Raw genomic sequence first — 20,089 nt, 5'->3', positions numbered from 1 at the left:
GACCTCAGCTGGAAGCACATGTGCCCCGTGATTCGAAGTTTCCATCCTTGTGTGCATGGGCCTGTCTGCTAATGATACCAGAAGTGCCGTGAGCACAGATTTGGGGGTTATAAATTCAATTTAGCAAGTAAGAGAATTTTCAAATATGTTATCTGAATAATCAACTCTATTTTAAGTAAAACAACACATTTTAGGTATACCAGAATAAGTCACAGAATGCATCTTTAACGCTTTGTTGAGGAAAAGTCTCCTGATGAGGGTAAAGGTATTTCATTTTTAAAAATCTGTATTTGGTTATGACTATAACTTAAATTGGAGCTTTGTCTTTCACTTGGACCCCAAAATAGAACATTTATATTTGAAAACAATACTTATAAGCTCAATTGAAGCTTCCATAATAAACTTCACCAGAGGAGAAATTCTCACCTGCAGCAACTCATGAGATAAATCTGAAGTGACATGGAAGAAGCTGTGAATTCTCCCATAGGTACAATTTTATCTTTAATACATACACCCACCCTCAGAAACATCCAACACACACGGAAATTCTAGGAAACCTGAGGTTATTAAAATAAATTCAAATTTTAATTGCACAACCGTTGGAATATGCAGAAATGCAGCTGCAGTCAAACAGAGTTAGCTACATTTCCTATTTCATTTTGTAGTTGTCCAACGGACCTGCAATTTGCCCAGAGGAAAAAAGCCAAAGTCAAATTAAATACAATACTGTCTTCCCAGCTCCCAACTAAGGGAGAACAAATGCAATTGTCTCATCAGCCATACAAAAGAGAGGCTTGCCTGTGAAGTTTTAAGATGGAAAAAAATAGAAATTGGACATTTTCCATAGCAGCTCCCTTTTAAAGGCCATTCCTGGTCCTGAGAAGCCCAGCAGAGATCTTCAAGGACAGACACGTCTGTTTTTGTTACCCTAGGGTAACTCAACAGGAACAATTGCTTTCTTGGAGTGTTTTATTTGTTTTTTTAAATGTCAGGCCTTTGCATCAATGCTTTTGCTCCAAAACACCTAAAAGTCCTCATCTGATAAAACCAAATCATCAGGACAGATTAGGCTATTAAAGATAAGGCTACCTTGCAAAACTTACCCAAACATGGGACAGTCAGGAAGTCGGTAGAACACAAGGAACTACGATTTTCTCTGCTACTCACTCTTTGGGGAATGTTGTGTTGGTATTCCTCCCCACCCCAAGTTCAAGTCGTAAAGCAAAAAAGTGGCATTCTGAGGCCTACGCCTGGGCCTCAGGGTCTGGTTAATCTAGTTGATTGATTAAACTTGGGAAGCTTGCAGCCAGCCATTCCCTGCCTACTGATTTCTTTTCTTTGTTGTGATATCAGTCAGCCCCTATGGTTCCCATGGCTGTAAATCAACTGGGATCAAAATGTTTTAACATATAGACATATTTTTTAAAATTTTTAAAAGATTTATTTATTTATTTGAAAGCCAGAGTTACACAGAGAGAGAAGGAGAGGCAGAGAGAAAGAGAGGTCTTTCATCCGATGGTTCACTCCCCAATTGGCCACAATGGCTGGAGTTGTGCCGATCTGAAGCCAGGAGCCAGGAGATTCTTGCAGGTCTTCCATGAGGGTGCAGGGGCCCAAGGACGTGGGCCATCTTCTACTGCTTTCCCAGGCCACAGCAAAGAGCTGGATCAGAATTGGAGCAGCCGAGACTCGAACTGGTGCCCATGTGGGAAGCCAGCACAGCAGCCGGTGGCTTTACCTGCTATGGCACGATAGACATTTTAATTGGTATTGTGGAAAGACCTGGAACACACATGAAAGCCAGGTTTTCTGAGCATGAGAGTGGAGCGCTGTGAGGAGGAAGCACCTTCCTTTTGGGAACCAACCCTTTTCCTCAAATGCAGATTGGGAGCAAGGAGAGACTATGCTTCTGTAGGTCAACTCTAATTCCTACCGTCATAGAAGAAATATTTTAAATAGTTCTAGCATGCAACATCTCCAACATCTTTTGCTTGGTGGTATAAGCAACACAAAGAAACCATAATTATTTATTTGACTTGCAAGTGAAGGAGTCCCAAAAAAGCAGTATTAAAAACAGCAATATAATTACTGAATAAGTTCAAAATGTGCTTATAATTCCTTTTGCTTTGAGACTGCATTCCTCTAATGATCTGCTGTCAAGGTAACTTATACAGAAGCCACCCAATTACATTATCACCATGTTTGTTAGCCCTTAGCTGATGGGCAGTTTGCTTCGGTTGTTTGGATTTGCTTAGCTTGTTGGCATTCAAGCAGCTGATGGGGCTCAGAAAGCACTCAAAAGGCTGTGGCTTTCACCTGCTAACAATACCCAAATGGCTCAGTTTCCAAAATCCTGTGTAACAATTTCAATTTGCAGTTATGTAATCCAACTAAAATGACTAAATACATGATTATATATCCAAGATTTATACACATGCACTCTGGCTGAAAGTTACTTTTTTTTTTTTTTTTTTTAGATGTATTGATTTATTTGAAAGTCAGAGTTACACAAAGAGGAGAGGTAGAGAGAGACAGGACAGAGAGGACAGAGAGGAGAGAGGGAGAAGGGAAAAGGTAGAGGGGAGAGGGGAGAGGAGAGTCTTCCATCCGATGGCTCTCTCCCCAATTGGCTGATCTGAAGCTGGGAGCCAGGAGCTTCTTCCACGTCTCCCACATGGGTGCAGGGACCCAAGGACTTGGGCATCTTCTACTGCTTTCCGAGGCCATAGCAGAGAGCTGGATCGGAAGTGGAGCAGCCGGGACTCCAACCAGCGCCCATATGGGATGCCGGCACTGTAGGCAGCAGCTTTACCCACTATACCACAGAGCTGGCCCCAAGTAAATTTTTTTAAAATACACCCTTTTTAGAGTGTAGTGGGTAAGGCTGACATCCGTATGGGTGCGGATTTGAGTCCTGGCTGCTCCGCTTCTGATCAAGCTCCTTGCTAACAGCCTGGGAAAGCAGCAGAAGTGTTTGGGCTCCTGCCACCGATGTGGGAGACCCAGATCCAGGCTCCTGGCTTCAAACTGGCCAAACTCTAGCTGTTGCAGCCATTTGGAGAGTGAATTAGTGGATGGAATACCTCTTTCTGCCTCTCTTTCAAAATAAATAAATACATCTTAAAAAAAAATCCTTTCTAAGGGATGGGAAGGTGTAACACAAACTAAGTATTTCAAACCTCCGAAGCCTTCCTGAGCTCCTCAGGGCCCATGACAGAACTCTGCCAGGAGTCCCTCAGCAGCTGAGGGGAGACAGGCAGGCCACGTGGCAATATGTGTAGGGGTCTGTAGAGCTTGAGTGTCCTCTGACCTCAAGCTCTGCAGAAGCCTTGGACTCTCAAACTTACTGACAGATGTGAAAAGCAGTTTCAACTTTGAGAGTTTGAAATGGGAGAATACTATGAAATTGGGTACAATAAGACATTTTTGAAATCATAGGGAATCACCATCTATGAAGTATGCCCAGGAAAGGAGATTCACTTAACTGAAAAAGTGTTGGAGACAATGTGTTGATCACTCCCCAAATGCCTCCAACAGGCAGGGCTGGGCCAGCCTGAAGCCAGGAGTTCAGAATCCATCTGGGTCTCCCATGTGGGTGGCAGGGCTCCAAGTACTTAGGCCATCTTTCACTTCTTTTGAAGTCCATTTGCAGTGAGCTGGATTAAAAGTTGAGTAGCCAGGACTGGAACCGACACGGATATAGATGTGGGCGTCTTGAGCAGTGGTGGCTTAACTAGCTATGCCACAATGTCCAATCCTTTTTTTTTTTTTTTTTTTTTTAAAGATTTATTTATTTGAAAGGCAGAGTTAGAGAGAGGCAGAGAGAAAAAAAAAACCCGGCCATCCACTGGTTTACTCCTTAAATGGCCATTACTAATGGAGCTGGGCCCATCTTAAGCCAGGAGCCAGGAGCTTCTTCCAATTCTCCCATGCGGGTTCAGGGACCCAAAACTTGGGCCATCTTCTACTGCTTTCCCAGGCTGTAAGCAGAGAGTGGGACCAGCAGTGGAGAAGCCGGGACTTGAACTGGTGCTCACATGGGATGCAGGCACTGCAGGTGGTGGCTTTACCCACCAGCCTCCAATGCTCTTACTTTTAACTCTCAATACTGATCACCTCTGCTCATCAAAATATGTGGCAATTTTCCCCCCAGCAGGGAAAAGGAGCATGTGGCAAGGTGCAGGGCAAGAGGGGTGGAGCATCTGCCCTCTCCAGGTAAGCCACCCTCCTGGAACATACCCTGGAGCAGACCTTTCAGTTTGCTATAGAAACTTCATGAGGTAGGCGTGGCTGATCAAACCATGGGCCCTTCCCTCTCCCCAGAGGCTGAGGGTGGGGCATGCATTTCTGGTTGATGAAAACTCCCACCCTCCCTGCAACTAGTCATCTCAAGGAACACAAAAGATAATCCTATCATTCCAGAGTGGTCTAAAGAGATGTATAGAAATGGAAGTTCATGTCCTGGCTGCTCCACTTCTGATCCACCTCCCTGCTAACAGCCTGGGAAAGCAGTGGAACATGGCCGCTGCCACCCACGTGGGAGACCCAAAGAAGCTCCTGGCTCTTGGGTACAGCCTTGCCCAGCTCTGGCCATTGTGGCCGTTTGGGGAGTGAATGAGCAGATTAAAGACATTTCTCTGTCTCTCCCAGTCTGTAACTGTTTCAAATAAATAAATCTTTAGAACAAAAAATATAAAAGCACAGCAAGCACTGATTTGGGGGTTCTGAATACATTTTACAAAAGAGGCAGATGCACAGTGATGAAACCACCAAATACTGTGGACCACGTGAACACACGCCTCAGGTCCTTGACTGTGACTGGGAAGCACTGTTGCCTGAACAGGGCAGTCATAAACCAGGACTGGGAATTCCGGGAGAGAACCTGTTCTCAGTTACCACCAGTTACCTTTCTCAGCAAGCTGCAGGAGCATGCCAGCCACAATTCTTACCTCCACATGCTGTGCATTACTTTATAGTAAAGCCTGCACAGCTTCATGAAACAGGGCAACTAAGATTTAGCAAACATCACTCAGAGTAATGACTGATTTTACTTTTTACTTTATGGTAAAACAGTGAGATGAATTATTACATAAAAATTATATATTTATATAATATATAATACAGTATATTTATATATATTTATAAATATATAAATACATATTATATAAATATAATACATAAATATATATTTTATATATATAAATAGGGTTTCTCAGAATCAGGTCCCTGTTTTAACTCAGTGAAAATTTACACTTAAAACCTTTTCAGGCCGGCGCCGCGGCTCAATAGGCTAATCCTCCACCTAGCAGCGCCAGCACACCGGGTTCTAGTCCCAGTCGGGGCGACGAATTCTGTCCTGGTTGCCCCTCTTCCAGGCCAGCTCTCTGCTGTGGCCCGGGAGGGCAGTGGAGGATGGCCCAAGTGCTTGGGCCCTGCACCCCATGGGAGACCAGGAGAAGCACCTGGCTCCTGCCTTTCGGGTCAGCGCACAGTGCACTGGCCGCAGCGCGCCAGCCGTGGCGGCCATTGGAGGGTTGGAGGGTGAAGCAATGGCAAAGGAAGACCTTTCTCTCTGTCTCTCTCTCTCACTGTCCACTCTGCCTGTCAAAAAAAAAAAAACAAAAAACACCTTTTTAAATGTCTGGCCAGTCCCCAAATATCTCAGCTAATTTAATCTAATCATTTTGTGAATTAAACAAACTGGTTTCATAATTTGTACCATGCATTTTTCCTAACTTAAGCCTCTATGATAATCTCATCATTTAACGTTTCCAAGTAAACTAGTTTATTTTTGTATTAACTAAAAATTTATTTTTACTTGAGAGGCAGAGAGAGCCAGAGAGCGAGCGAGCAAGTGAGAGAGCTTGAGCTCCCATCCACTGGTTCACTCCCTAAATCCCATGAATGGCTGGGGCTGGGAACAGCAGGGGTTGTGTGCTAGGATGGAAGCACAAGGCAGGTCTCCCACATGTGTGGCAGGAATCCAATTACTTCAGCCATTTTGCTGCCTCCCAGAATCTGTATCAGCAGGAAGCTAGAGTTAGGAGCCTGAGCCTGGAATTGAACCCAGGTAATCCAGTGCAGGCTACATGCATTTTAATGGGTGTTTTAGCTACTAGGCTAAACATCTCCCTCTAAACAAGTTTAAAATCACCTCTATAATAGGTGGCAATTCTTCTAGTTTTCTTCCTTTGACCAACAAATTTAATGCTCAAAATTTTTGACTATGATTTAACAATGCAAAATATCATACTCTGTATTCCAGACTTCTCAAATTACAAAGGGATGTATAGTTTTTAAATTGTTTTACAGCAAAGCTGAAAGGCAACATTATCTACACATTAGGTACTTGTATGCTTGGATGATCATACTTCAAGATCTCTTGTTTTGGGGATAGTGCTGTGGTGTAGCAGGTAAAGCCACTGCCTGCAGTGCAGGCATCCATATGGGTGCTGGTTCGAGGCCCGGCTGCTCCACTTCTGATCCAGCTCTCTGCTATGCCCTGGGAAAGCACTAGAAGATGGCCCAAGTCCTTGGGCCCCTGCACCCGTGTGGGAGACACAGAAGTGCTGGGCTCCTCTCCTGGCTTCAGATTGGCACATCTCCAGCTGCTGCGGCCAACTGGGGAGTGAACCAGCGGATAGAAGTCCTCTCTTTCTGCCTCTCCTTCTATGTGTGTAACTTTTTCAAATAAATAAATAAATCTTAAAAAAAAAAAAAAAAACTGTTTTTTACCCAAATTCAATGTTATGTTTCACTAGGGTAAGACTTCTACTAGGATTTGACACAATACCTTCAGAGGTGTTGATCAATATCCTTATACTGCGAGTGCCGGGATTTCCTTGAAGAGAAAAACTTTTATCAGACGCTTAAATAGGTCTATAACCCTCCCTACCAACAGAATATTAGCAGTCACATCACATGATCCTTTTATTTTACAAAATATTAAAGCGTGGGACAGTTTTGTACAATATGACATCATTCAGTATTTAATCTTGTTCTTCAAAGTCTGGCACCATTAACAAGCTGTAATTTTATAAACAGGGATAAACACTTGGGTTCCATTTTTACATTCTTTTACAATTATACAGACTACATTTCTAACACTTAAATGATTTTTATTATTATCATATATCTGGATTACATTTTAATCCACCATACTTTGAGGAGTTTACAAGTTTAAGCAATGGCAAATTAAATAATACACTGGTTTCTAAATCTAAATACATTACAGTTAACAGTGACTCTTACATGGTTTCAAAATTACTGAAAAATATGTCATTTTCTTAAAAGGAACTTGGTGTAAAAGGCAGCAAACAGGTCTTTATACGGAGTGTCTGAATCTGACTTGGTCAACGGTATTCGGCAGAGCCGGCGAAATCCAGGAGAACGCAACAGCAAGTTCTGGGAGAGGCCCATGAAGCTGGAGCACAACCAGTAGAGAGCAAGTGACTGGAGAGGGAAGACACAAATGTTAGCACCCACCACTCCTGAGGGACACCAAGGTCCAAATATGGGCAGGGAAAAAAAAAAAAGGCAATGACACACTCTGCAAAGAGAAACGACCTGGACTGAGCAAGACCTGCAGCAGCTACTGAGTGCCTGGGACACATCCAATGGACAGGCAAAAACGGCTGAATCAAGACTACGAAGCAAACAGAGAGGCATTTAAGGTGAAAACAGGATGACAGAGAGCAACTCCCTCGCCGGGGCCCAGTGAGGGAGGTCGCACCATCTCTTCAGCAGTAAGACTGCTTATCCCCATCAAGACTCCGGCTGCTCCACTTCTGATCCAGCTCTCTGCTATGACCTGGGAAAGCAGTGGAAGATGACCCAAGTCCTTGGGCCCCTGCACCCACATGGGAGACCCAGAAGAAGCTCCTGGCTCCTGGCTTCAGATTGGTGCAGCTCCGGCCACTGCAGCCAACTGAGGAGTGAACCAGTGGATGGAAGACCTCTCTCTTTCTGCCTCTCCTTCTCTCTCTGTGTAATTCTAGACTTGCAAATATAAATAAATAAATCTTAAAAAAAAGAAAAGAAAAGAAAAGAAAAAGAGGCATCGGGCCTGTGCTGTGGTGTAGTGCCTCTGCCTGTAGCTCCGGCATCCCATATGGCTTGTTGGTTTGTGTCCCAGCTGTTCTTCTACCAATCCAGCTCTCTGCTTATGGTTTGGGAAAGCAGCAGAAGATGGTCCAAGTGCTTGGGCCCTGGACCCATGTGGGAGACCCAGAAGCACCTCCTTGCACCTGGCTTCATGCCTGCTCAGCTCTGGCCATGGAGGCCATTTGGGAAGTAAACCAGCAAATGGAAGACCTCTCTCCCTGTAACTGCTTCTCAAATAAATAAATCTAAAAAAAAAAGTAAAATAAAATAGAAAAGGAAAAGAGGCAGGAAAAAGTAAGAGCGTATGACACATTCATATAAAAGAAGATATACCAATCCCAAGAAACAGTCCAAGTCACTTTGCGATAGAGACGGAAGGTTAGTTCTTGCAGAAACTCAAATTGCTAAGGGGTAACGTAGTCAACAGGCTCAATGGAAGAGGCAGGGATCGCAGGCAGTCGAGGCTGAGCACAGGGGCTGTGAAGCACACGCGTCACACAATGCTCATGCTTACTCACTGAAGGGACGGTTGCAGCAATTGGAATCATCAAAACTGACAGTGTGCGGACAAAGTGGGTGATGTATATCTGAAAACGAGACATTCCAGCTTTCTGTAGAGCAAAAATCTGAAGGGACAGAATAAAAAAAACACACAATGATTATTAAAATGCATGTTAAATTAGACAAGCTTTAAATTATAAAGACTTTTGACTGGCCTCCTCCATACTTCAACAACAGCAAAAACTGGAGTTGGCATTGAGGTGTAATGGGTTAACCCGCTCCCTGTGATGCCAGTATGTTATATGCGCACCAGCTCATGTCCTGGCCACTCCACTTCTGATCCAGTTACCTGCTAATGTGCCTGGGAAAATAGTGGAAGATGGCACAAATGCTTGGGTCCCTGCACCTGCGTGGAAAACCTGAATAAGCTCCTGGCTTTGGTCTGGCTCAGCCCCAGGCGTTGTGGCCATTTGGGGAGTGATCCAGCAGATGGAAGATCTCCCTCTATGTAACATTTAAAATAAATAAATCTTAAAAAAAAAATACAAAAAGCAAAAAACTAAACACTGATTTTTTTTAAAGATTTATTTATTTTGCTTGAAAGTCAGAGTTACACAGAGAGAGGAGAGGCAGATAGAGAGAGGGAGAGAGGCTTTCCATCCGCTGACTCACTCCCCAGATGGCTGCAACAGCCAGAGCTGCGCAGGAGCTTCTTTCGGATCTCCCACACGGGTGCAGGGGCCCAAGGACTTGCACCATCTTCCACTGCTTTCCCAGACCATAGCAGAGAGCTGGATCAGAAGTGGAGCAGCCGGGTCTCGAACCAGCACCCTATGGGATGCCGGCACTGCAGGCGGTGGCTTTACCTGCTATGCCACAGCGCCGGCCCCAACACTGATGTATTTGTATAGTTTATTATCTACTAAAAATTTTAATAATCAGGCAAAATTCTTACATAGAACACAACGAGTCCTTCGAAGATAAGCACATTGCTTGGCACAGAGAAGGCACTTGAAAGATAAAGGACAAAAAGGAAGGGGGAAGAACCAAGGTGGGGACGAGCAGTCAGGATTCCTGAGTAACTTACTAGGAAACACAATGCCAGGTGACTCTGAAGTCACAGCACCTAAATTAAGGTGGCAGCCCTGCAGCTTTAGCGGCTGGGTAACACTGCAGAAGTCACTTAACCTTTCTGTGCCTCACTTTCTCCACTTTAAAATGGAGATAGGGGCTGGCACTGCGGTACAGCAGGTAAAGATGCTGCCTGTGCCCATATGGGTGCCAGTTCAAGTCCCAGCTGCTCCACTGCCGATCCAGCTCTCTTCTAATGCCCCTGCGAAAGCCGCAGAAGACAGCCCAATACTTGGGCCTCTGCACCCACATGGGAGAACTGGAAGAAGCTTCTGGCTTTGGCCTTTCTGGCCATTTGGGGAGTGAACCAGTGGATGGAAGATCTCACTCTCTGTCTCTAATTCTGCCTTTCAAATAAATCAATAAAATGGAGCTAGAAGTACCTACGTTACAGGTTATTTTAAAATTAAACAAGTTAATCCATGTACCTTGCTTAAAACAGTGGCTGGCACATAGAGCACACTAAGTCAGAATGAGCTTGTTGTTAGCTGGTATAGAGGGGAAGACCAGATGACTGGCATTAAGATCACTATGATCTTGTATTTTATCACTTCCTTCTTTTATAAAACACTCACTGAATACCAACCACATGGAGAATACTATGTTCTGAACAGACAAAGGAGCTCTTAAGAAGCACATTCACACTACACATGGTGTCTTTAACAATCTTTCACCACAGTATCAGATTCTATCATTTCATTTTCCTCATCTGTAAAGATGACAGGTATGTCAGGTTTCCAAACCAGGAACAGTGGACAGGAGGTACATGAGATTTGAACTCACATCATTTCTAAGGTTGAGTCTGTGTTCTACTCAGGGTGTGAGAACAGTTCTTTATGAAATTATAAACATGATTTCCCTAAACTGTTGAGTTGAGCACCATGGGATAAAGGCTTAGACAGGACTGACTCAGAGGCCATATTTTATGTGTACAACATTTTTTCCACTTCATCATATGAAAACAAACAAACAAACAAAAAAAACTGAATGACTTTTCCACTGTCACACAGCAAGAAATTAGCAGTCTAGGAGCGACTGGTCATTGCCTACAAACTGACATGTTAAATAAAGCACATTCATAAAACAACACTGTAACTGTATTGTGGGACTAAAATCAGATTAACTGGGCATCTTAATTACTGTTTTTTTACCAAAAGCAAGTCATATAATAGTATGTCTTAGAATCACAAAATCTTTTTTCTGAATTTTATTTAAGTTATGCAAGTTTCATGTATTTCATATATACAGATTCAGAAACATAGTGATACTTCCTACCCCACCCTCCCTCATACCCACACTCCAACCTGCCCTCCTCCCTCTCCCATTCCCACTCTTAATTTCTACTTTGTTTACTTAATGATCATAAGGTTAACCCCAACTAAGTAAAAGTAATATTTTTATTAAAAATCAAGAAAAAAAACCCACTGTTCCTCAACAAAATAGACAAGGGCTGTAAACTATCATCAAATCTCAAAATGTCTCTCTCACTCTAATGTTACATTTCAGGGTACTCTATTAGATACCCCAGATCAGGGACAACATGATATATGTCTTTTTGAGATTGGCTTATCTAACTAAGTACAACTGTTTCCAGTTAATTGTATTTTGTTGCAGAAAGACAGGATTTCATTTTTTTCACAGCTGAGTAGTACTCCATAATGTATATATACCATAATTTCTTCATCCAGTCATCAGTAGATGGACATCTGGGTTGACTCCATATCAGCCATTGTGAATTGTGCTGCAACAAGCACAGGGGTACATATTACTCTTTCATATGCTGAGAATCATGAAATCTTAAAGCTGAGAGACTTTGAAAGTGATCTCATTCAGCGTTCTCAATCAGGAGAATTCTGAGCCCTACAGAGAAGTTAAGGGACTGGCCTAAGTCAATGGCTGATATGGGACCAGAAATCAAGGTGCCTCAATTCTAGCTCAAAGTGATGGCGCCAACTCAGACACAGGTGTATTTGACACCAAAACAGTATCAACAAAGGCCCCAATGACAAAAATGGCAAACAAATCTCTTAAAGCCACTGACCTCCACTATTAATAAATTGATGACACCAACAGACACAGGCAAAATCCAAGTGGAATCCAGTGCAGTGAGGTCAGGAAACCAAAGGACCCCTCCAGTAGTAAACTGCTCCTGAACAGAAAGACCTGCTGAAACAGTTTTAAATAAAACAAGAGAACGCCTAAAGATGGTTAAGGGAAATATACAAGACACAAGACATATGTAGCCTAACAATTCCATTAAGGTGTCCCTCACACCAAAGATCAGCACGGATTCTTTTCATTCAGCTTATCTTTCCTCAAGACAAGATGTTTCTCTCAACATAGTTAGTCTGTTTACACTTAAGAGTTCACATATTACACCCTTGTCAGGAAATAATAAACATATTCCAAGTATGAAAAGTAGGGTTCCTTTCTTTCTTTTTCTGAAGTACAAACACCACAGTTAGAGAACCTATCTCGATGAAATAGACTACTGCAACAGTTACCTTCTGAATGTGCTGTCCCTGTGCTAAAATTCCGCAGAGCAACAGACATGAAGATCCACATGGGAAGCTGAACCCAAACCAAGACAGTGGCTTTGAACGGGTGGCAATTATCCCGAACATACAGTTCTGAAACAAGCCTCTTCATATTCCTTAGATAAGTGAGCCTGGATCAACAGAAGGGAGAAAAAGAGGAAAGAGAAAATGTTATTTGACTACTTGAAGGACTTCCTCCCCATGGCACAAATGTACCCATGCTGTGCTTAATGGCCAAGGATTTATATGGGGGTTTTAGTTGTCATAGTTTTATCAAGCGGCTGCCTAAACAAAAGGCAAATCAAGTCTTTTATTAAAACTTCCATAGCAATGGATATGAAGTACTCAATGCTCCACAAAATCTGACACTGTCAGACAACAGGCTTTGTCTCTGGTGGTCTCTGGCCAATTAAACTTTTATTTTTTTTTAAAGATTTATTTTATTTATCTGAAGCCAGGAGCCAGGAGCCTCCTCCGAGTCTCCCATGCAGGTGCAGGGGCCTAAGGACTTGGGCCATCTTCTACTGCTTTCCCAGGCGATAGCAGAGAGCTGGATCGAAGAGGAGCAGCCAGAACTAGAACCAGTGCCCATATTGGATGCCGGCGCTTCAGGCCAGGGCTTTAACCCACTGCGACACAGCTCCAACCCCAGCCAATAACGTTTAAGAAGGAAATTTCACTGCTGACATAGCATGACAATATCAGAAATACTAAGGCCAAATGCCTTTATTATTCAGTTCTCTCCTCTCCAGACAAACCTAATCCCTTGATCCCTGAATAGACCTTTTGCAGCTATGTGGGTTTGTCCTAGGTCTGTTCTTGGCTGGTCAAAATGGTCCCCATTTTTTTTTTTAAAGATCTATTTTATTTGAAAGAATTGGGCAGGGGAGGGAGAGAGAGATCTTCCATCCACTGGTTCACTCTCCAAATGACTGCTAGGTGCAGGACTGGGCCAGGCCAAAGCCAGGAGCCCAGAGCTTATCCTAGGTCTCTGATATGGGTGCAAGGGCCCAATCACTTGGGTCATCATCCACTGCTTTTCCAGGTGCACTAGCAGGGAACTTGATGGGAAGTGGAGCAGCCAGGACTCAAACTGCTGCCCATATGGGATGCCAGTGTTGCAGACTCGTTATGCCACCATGCTGGCCCTGGTCCCCATTTTTTAAAATCAACTCTCTTAGGAAGATTCTGTTAACCACACTAGTTCATTCTCTTCTTAAGTCTTACTTTCTGGACATGGTCTCCTTAATGGCAAGTGTTGGGTGTTATCTTTAAATCTCCTCTACCTTAAGTTTAGTACAAAGCAGGCACTCAACTCAGATTACAGCATACTGAATTAGGATAGTATACAGACATTCTAGGCCCTTTATAATTTAGTGCCTGACTATTCTTCAACATCGTTTCTTGTTACTCCTCCACAGACACTTGCATGTTCTGGTTCCTAAATGACTGCAGGTCATCAACAAGTCACACTTCTAGATCACCATGCCTTTTGGAAACATATTATCTTTGTCAACAGCTCACATTACTAGCTGTCCACTGAGAAACTCACTTTTACCCTTCAAGACTTAGTACTAATGAAAATGAAGGAAGTCCTCAGAGTTGTCCCCCTAGAAACTCATCCATCTGTGTAAGGGTGTGTCTGGACAACCATCATCCCAGGACAAGCAGGTCCTACAAGAATTATCTAGGCTTAGACTTTTAGTTAGGTATATCAGCCATTTAATGTGTGTGTGTGTGTTTAAAGATTTATTTTATGGGGCCAGCACTGTGGTATATTAGGTTAAGCCTTTGCCTGTGGCGCCAGTATCCCATATAGGTGCTGGTTCAAGTCCTGGCTGTTCCACTTCTGGTCCAGCTCCCTGCTAATGTGCCTAGGAAAGCAGTGGAAGATGGTGCAAGTCCTTGGGCCTCTGTGCCCACGTGAAAGATCCCAAAGAAGCTCCAGCCATTGCAGCCATTTGGGGATTGAACCAGTGGATGGAAGATCTGTTTCTCTCTGCCTCTCAAATAAATAAATCTTTTTTTTTTAAAGATTTATTTATTTATTTGAAAAGTCAGAGTTACACAGAGAGAAAAGGAGAGGCAGAGAAAGGTCTTCCATCTGCTAGTTCACTCCCCAATTGGCTGCAATGGCCAGAGCTGCGCCAATCTGAAGCCAGGAGTCAGGAGCTTCTTCTGGGTCTCCCATGTGGGTGCAGGGGCCCAAGGACTTGGGCCATCTTCTATTGCTTTCCCAGGTCATAGAAGAGAGCTGGATCAGAAGTGGAGCAGCCGGGACTTGAACCGGTGCCCACATGGGATGCCGGCACTGAAGGCAGCGGCTTTACCCACTATACCAGAGCGCCAGCCCCAAGAAATCTTTTTTAAAAATTTTATTTTTTGAAAGCGTTACAGAGAGATAAAGAGAGACAGAGAGATCCTCCATCTACTTGTTGACTCCACCAAATGGCTGCAAGAGCCAGGGCTGGCCCAGGCCAAAGCCACAATTCAGGAGTTTTATCAGGGTCTCCCACATGTGTGTGTGGGCCCAAGCACTTGGGCCATCTTCTTCTGCTTTCCCAGGCACATTATCAAGGAACTAGATGGAAAGTGGAACAGCCAGGGCTTGAACTAGCAGGCGTAAGGGATGCTGTTGTTGTAAGCGGCAGCTTAACTGTTTATGCCACAATGCCAGCCTCTAATGTTTTCTTTTAGACTTTGGCTGAAGCTCTCAGATTTTTCTGATGGGTAAAACTTCAAAGCTACATGTCTGTCAACTTCTAATTGTATCAAATAAAAACACTAAGTTATCACTATGCTTTTTAAAATGTCAGATCTTTTTTTAAGACAGACACAATCTCATATTAAAGAAAACTGACAAATTTACACTTTTCTAACAGTACATGCTTAACAACACATTTTACACACATTCATACTACAAAGCCCTTGTTTTTCTCATTCATGCGAGCTGGTGAATACTTTTTCACAGTCTAGTCAGGGAATCGAATTTGGAAAACTTGGCTTGTAACTAAGCACTAAGCTGATGGAAGCAGGACGACTTGGATCTCATGGATGATTATGGGCATCCACGGGCACAGCCAAGCACACCTAGACAAGACAAGGCATTTCCAAGAAGTCAGCACACAAAGGCACAGGGTAACCACAGTGAACGGGCTATCCAGGTGCTTCTACCATATCATACACATATTCTTCCTCCCTATCCTTGTGAGCTGTATCTTTTCAAAACAGCTCACATCTGTAAACAATCTGTGTCACCTGCTGACCAAGGTCCCTTCCATGATTCACCTTGATGATCTAGCTTCCTAGTACGGAATCTTAATACAGTACTTAACTCACTGCCATCAGTATTTGATTATAGGTCTTTCTCAATGGGAATATGCTATTATCTTTGTTTCTTGTTGCTCTACTTCCAGTACAGTATATAAAACTTTCATGCCACACACATTACTAAAATCTGAATGAGTTGGGAAAAAAAGCTACAGAATACTAAACCTATATAAACCTATAATCGACGTCAAATTTATGCATTACATATATTTATAGTCTTACATGCATGGAATTAGCTTACCTGGCAACTCTTTTGGACCACCCAAACTGATTTGCACGCAATGCAACTTCTTGGTTAAGACGGCTGGCGATGCCTTTTATTTCTGGTTGCAAATTTTCCACCTAGCTAAAGAAAAAGTAGAATCTGTTCTTTATTCCTAACCACTCATCATTTTCCTTTACTTCTTCAACTCATTTAAAAATTTATTGATCATGTCAAGAAACATTAAGTCTAAAGCTAAAATGTTCTCAGTCACAACCAAATTCAAATTCCAGCTTGGATACGTACCTGTGATCCTAGGCAAGTTACCTAACCTCAAGAATTTTGTTCCTTCAATTATAAAACATGTCGCGGTACCTATGCTTAGTCACAGGGTTATTACTAGGATAAAATGAGAACTGCACCCTGGGCTTTACTGTCCTATCAGATTTCCCAGTAATAAAATAGCAGTCTGATAAATAAGAGTTTTAAAATACACTGTGATAGCCACAAAGTCAAAAATAAATTGCATCTATCTCTGCATGTGTTAATTTTTCCGGTAAAGTAACAGCCTCCTTGCTGCTGAGTCCCTTCCTAGTTTATCTGAAAACAAGAAAGTCATTATTTTTGAAATCTGCCGTTTCAATAATCCCTTGTTTTCAAAGCACCTTAACCTCTTATCCAGTTTGATATCTAAACGATGTGGACTAGGCAAGGGAAGTAATGTTATCCAGGACGCACGGCAAAGAAAATGAAAAGTGCCTGCAACTAACAAGACACAGGCTTGCAGATCGCAGGCCTAGACAGGAAATCAAATTTGCAAAGGGTTAGCTTAGTAGTTTCTAATAAGAAAGATCAACTGGGCCAAAAGATGCTACAGGCACAGCGGCTGTTGAAACCTCAAGACGATGATTTCACAGATATTTCTCCGACTGAACCCTCTGTCCCGATTCTTTTAAGAGCCAGTGTGACCAACCCTGGTGCTTCGAGCGCAAACCCAGCAGGACAAAGGAAATGACAAGTGTACGAGCCAGGGCACGTGTCACACAACCAGCGCTAGCGAGGTTTTTCTCCGAGTCACGGGGGGCGGCGACCTTCCTCCGCCGCGCAGGGTACCCGCGGCTCAGCGCCCCTCACCTTGGCCAGAACGTAGTGCTGATAGGCGGCCAGGGGTAGCGTGACGGCGCCCCGCAAGGCCACGGTGGTGAGCAAGATGCTGCCCCACCACGGAAGGCCCGTGGCAGCGTGCGCGGCGAGCAGCGCTTCCTCCGCGGCGCGGACGGGCGCCGACGCGGCCAGCGCCTCATACCAGCCGCTCGCGCCAACTGCAGACACCGACGCCACTGACCACACTGGGAGAGCGGGACGCTGGGCACCAATCGTTGGCGCCGGCAGTAGCGGCGGGCCTGAGGCTCGGAGCTGCGCGGCAGAAATCTGCCGAACGCTCCAGGCGCCCAGCCGGCAAAGCATTTCTGCTCCAAGGAAGAGTCTAGTGCGCGCACCCCACAGAACCTACGGCGCGTGCCTCTGGGCGGAGACCATCACGCGCATGCGCCGAAGACACAGGCGTAAGGTGCGTGCGCTTGACCTTTCTAGTCAAGCCGGTGACGTCTTTCGTCGCACTAGATATGACGTAAGAGCTAAGGAAGTCCCGCCTTTCCCACGAGATACGGGGCGGAGCTATTGTGTGCACGCTCAACTTTCATGCTTCAAGGCTGGAGCTCCTCGCGGGACAGGCCGGAAGTGGAGGGACCCGGGCGGAGTCTGCTGCTACGAGTGGGTCGCGTCCTGCTCCTGCCGGAGGGCTCCTGTTGTCACTTAGTGTATTTCCGTTCTTTTTCATTAATACCAGTGGTGCCATTTACCTTCTGTAGATGACCGGAACTTACACTACCCAGAGTCAACGGGTTGTTGAAATGCCTGCTTGAGAGGCGGCACGTTTCAGGCTGACCCGGTGTTAATCAGTGGTCTGTAGGTACCGGACACAGCTCTGTGTGCGGCGTAAGGTTTTAGTGGTGCGTTTGCATTAGCAGTTTTCAACTCTACCTGCAACCTTTCTCTTCCCTGTATTGGGCTATAAATAGCAAGTCTTACAGTAAGGGTAACGTACCATCACCTGATTTAAGAACTGTCACTGGGGCCGGCGCTGTGGCACAGCAGTTTAAGCTGCCGCCAGCATCCCTTACGGGCGACCTGACTGTAGCACTTCCGATCCAGCTATCTGCTAATGCACCCGGGAAAGAACTAAAGGATGGCCCGAGTCGTTAGGCCCCTGCACCCACCTAGGAGGCCAGGAAGCTCCTGGCTCCTGGCTTGATCTGGCCCATTGGGGGCATCTGGGGAGTGAACTAGAAGATGGAAGATCGGTCTCTCCCTTCAAATAAAACTTAAAACAACAAAAGTCCTTTGCACTTAAAAAGAATTATCACTGGCAGAACAAATTTTTTAAGAGTATATTGTTTGAATACATATTGTAATACTTTTCAGCTATTAAAAATGAAATCCTGTCTTTTGCAACAAAATGGATGTAACGGAAGACCATTATACTTAGTGAAATCAGACACAAAAAGACAAATGTTTTCTCTGATTTGTGCTCATCTAATAGAGTACAAAAAAGGCTTAATGCGTTAGTGAAACTGACATCTTCTGATTTATCATTTATAGCCTGTTACTCCTGAGGAAGTCATCTTTTTACTTGAACTCTTTAGTGTAGCATTAAGCCTGTGATTATCAGGTAAATGGAAAATGCAGTTTTGCAAAAATTAAAAAAAGGAAGGAGGAGGAAAGGAGGGAGAGGAGGGAAGTATCATGTTCTTAGAATTTTATCTGTGAGGGAGTTGGTATTGTGGCATAGTGGGCTAGGCTGCCACGTGTCCTACCAACATTCCTGTGAGCACCTGGTCCAATGCCAGCTGTTCCACTACCAATCCAGCTTCCTGCTAACACGCCTGGGAAAGCAGCCTCAGATGGCGCAAGTGCCTGGGCCCCTGCACCCACATGGGAAACCTGGAAGAAACTCCAGGCTTCAGGGTTTTGGATTGGCCCACTTTCTGCTGTCGTGGACACATAGGGAGTGAACCAGCCGATGGAAGACCTTGCTGTCTCTCCTTCCCTCTAACTCTGCCTCTTAAATAAATGATTTAAAAAATTGTTGTTTAAGCCACCAGGTCAATATTGTTTCAGCAGAGTGAATTAAGAGTGCTCAAAAGTTTAATACAGGCTATTATCATCATAAAGTCATTTAGATTTCTCATTCCCCAAATATGCCTTCTGAACTTTTTCAAAAAATCTTTTTGTGAGTAATTGTTAAAATTATCCCTTGGAATCAGATTTACTTTTCTTTTTCTTATTTTTTTCAGGCATTACTTTTTAAAACTAATGTTATCTAGAAATAGCTGTTCTCCTTCTTTATTGGAAAAACTTCTTTCAACTTTTTTTTTTTTTTTTTTTTTTTTTTTTTTTTTTTGACAGGCAGAGTGGCCAGTGAGAGAGACAGAGAGAGAGAAAGGTCTTCCTTTGCCGTTGGTTCAGCCTCCAACAGCCGCCGCGTCTGGAGCACTGTGCTGATCTGATGGCAGGAGCCAGGTGCTTCCTCCCAGTCTCCCATGTGGGGGCAGGGCCCAAGCACCTGGGCCATCCTCCACTGCACTCCCTGGCCACAGCAGAGAGCTGGCCTGGAAGAGGGGCAACCGGGACAGAATCCGGTGCCCCAACTGGGACTAGAACCCAGTGTACCGGCGCTGCAAGGCGGAGGATTAGCCTAGTGAGCCACGGCGCCGGCCCTTCTTTCATCTTAATATTCAAGAGTCAAACATGTGGAGTTGGCATTTATTTTTCAAAAATATTAATTCACTTAAAGGCAGAAGTATAAAATGAATTTTCTTATGACACAGCTGTTTGTCCTGTAGTTTATTTTTGTATATTTCTGCAATCATGGTATGCAACATACTAAGTATATTAATGCACTAATTTGTTCATCTTAAATTCCAGCCACTTGCGTTAATCAAATGCAGTGACTTAACTACACATTTATCAATGAGGTGGTATATTAAGATATTGAGGGGCCCATACCTAATATTAATATTTAAAGTGTAAGGTAATCTGGGTAGATGTATTTATCTAAAATAAAAATACATTGAGAGAAGGGAGTACTGAATCTCTTCTTGCAGTGATTAAAATGAATAAACTGGTTTGTTTTTAATCATTCTGAAATAATCCTGATTTTAAAAGTGCCAGACCTGTGGGAATGAACACTTTTGAAAACCAGTAAAGTGAAAATATTTTGAGT

At 43.8% G+C, this 20,089-nt stretch overlaps 1 protein-coding gene across 14 annotated transcripts; it reads right to left on the bottom strand.

Annotated features, from left to right (window-relative positions):
- Positions 1 to 1,418: 1,418 nt before the first annotated feature.
- On the bottom strand, positions 1,419 to 20,089 carry COX18 (cytochrome c oxidase assembly factor COX18). 14 transcript variants are annotated; one of them, XR_007909470.2, is made up of 8 exons: positions 16,939 to 20,089; positions 15,844 to 15,944; positions 12,240 to 12,403; positions 11,777 to 11,901; positions 8,622 to 8,729; positions 7,252 to 7,452; positions 6,794 to 6,841; positions 1,419 to 1,741 (listed from the first exon to the last, which is right to left on the bottom strand). XR_007909470.2 is itself a non-coding variant. In XM_008267762.4 (6 exons), exons 1-6 carry the CDS (start codon positions 17,269 to 17,271, stop codon positions 7,325 to 7,327), a joined length of 963 nt encoding a protein of 320 aa, XP_008265984.2. In that variant the 5' UTR covers positions 17,272 to 20,089; the 3' UTR covers positions 6,913 to 7,324. The 14 variants fall into 14 exon arrangements, 6 of the variants coding, with proteins under 6 accessions (XP_008265984.2, XP_008265983.2, XP_069904136.1 ...); XR_011378399.1 differs by having other exon boundaries at positions 1,419 to 1,738; XR_011378400.1 differs by having other exon boundaries at positions 11,777 to 11,898.

The sequence above is a fragment of the Oryctolagus cuniculus genome, chromosome 8, assembly GCF_964237555.1.
Source record: "Oryctolagus cuniculus chromosome 8, mOryCun1.1, whole genome shotgun sequence".
NCBI classification, from domain to species: domain Eukaryota; kingdom Metazoa; phylum Chordata; class Mammalia; order Lagomorpha; family Leporidae; genus Oryctolagus; species Oryctolagus cuniculus.
This window is presented reverse-complemented; position numbering and strand designations above follow the sequence as displayed.

Excerpts from the sequence above, each read along its gene's own strand:
- COX18 (XM_008267761.4), bottom strand. The coding sequence starts at position 17,271 with ATGCTTTGCCGGCTGGGCGCCTGGAGCGTTCGGCAGATTTCTGCCGCG. Across the intron at positions 12,404-15,843 it reads TGGTCCAAAAGAGTTGCCAG|GCTCACTTATCTAAGGAATA; the intron begins GTAAGCTAATTC and ends CTGTTGATCCAG. Across the intron at positions 8,730-11,776 it reads TCAATTTATTAATAGTGGAG|ATTTTTGCTCTACAGAAAGC; the intron begins GTCAGTGGCTTT and ends CTGTCCCTTCAG.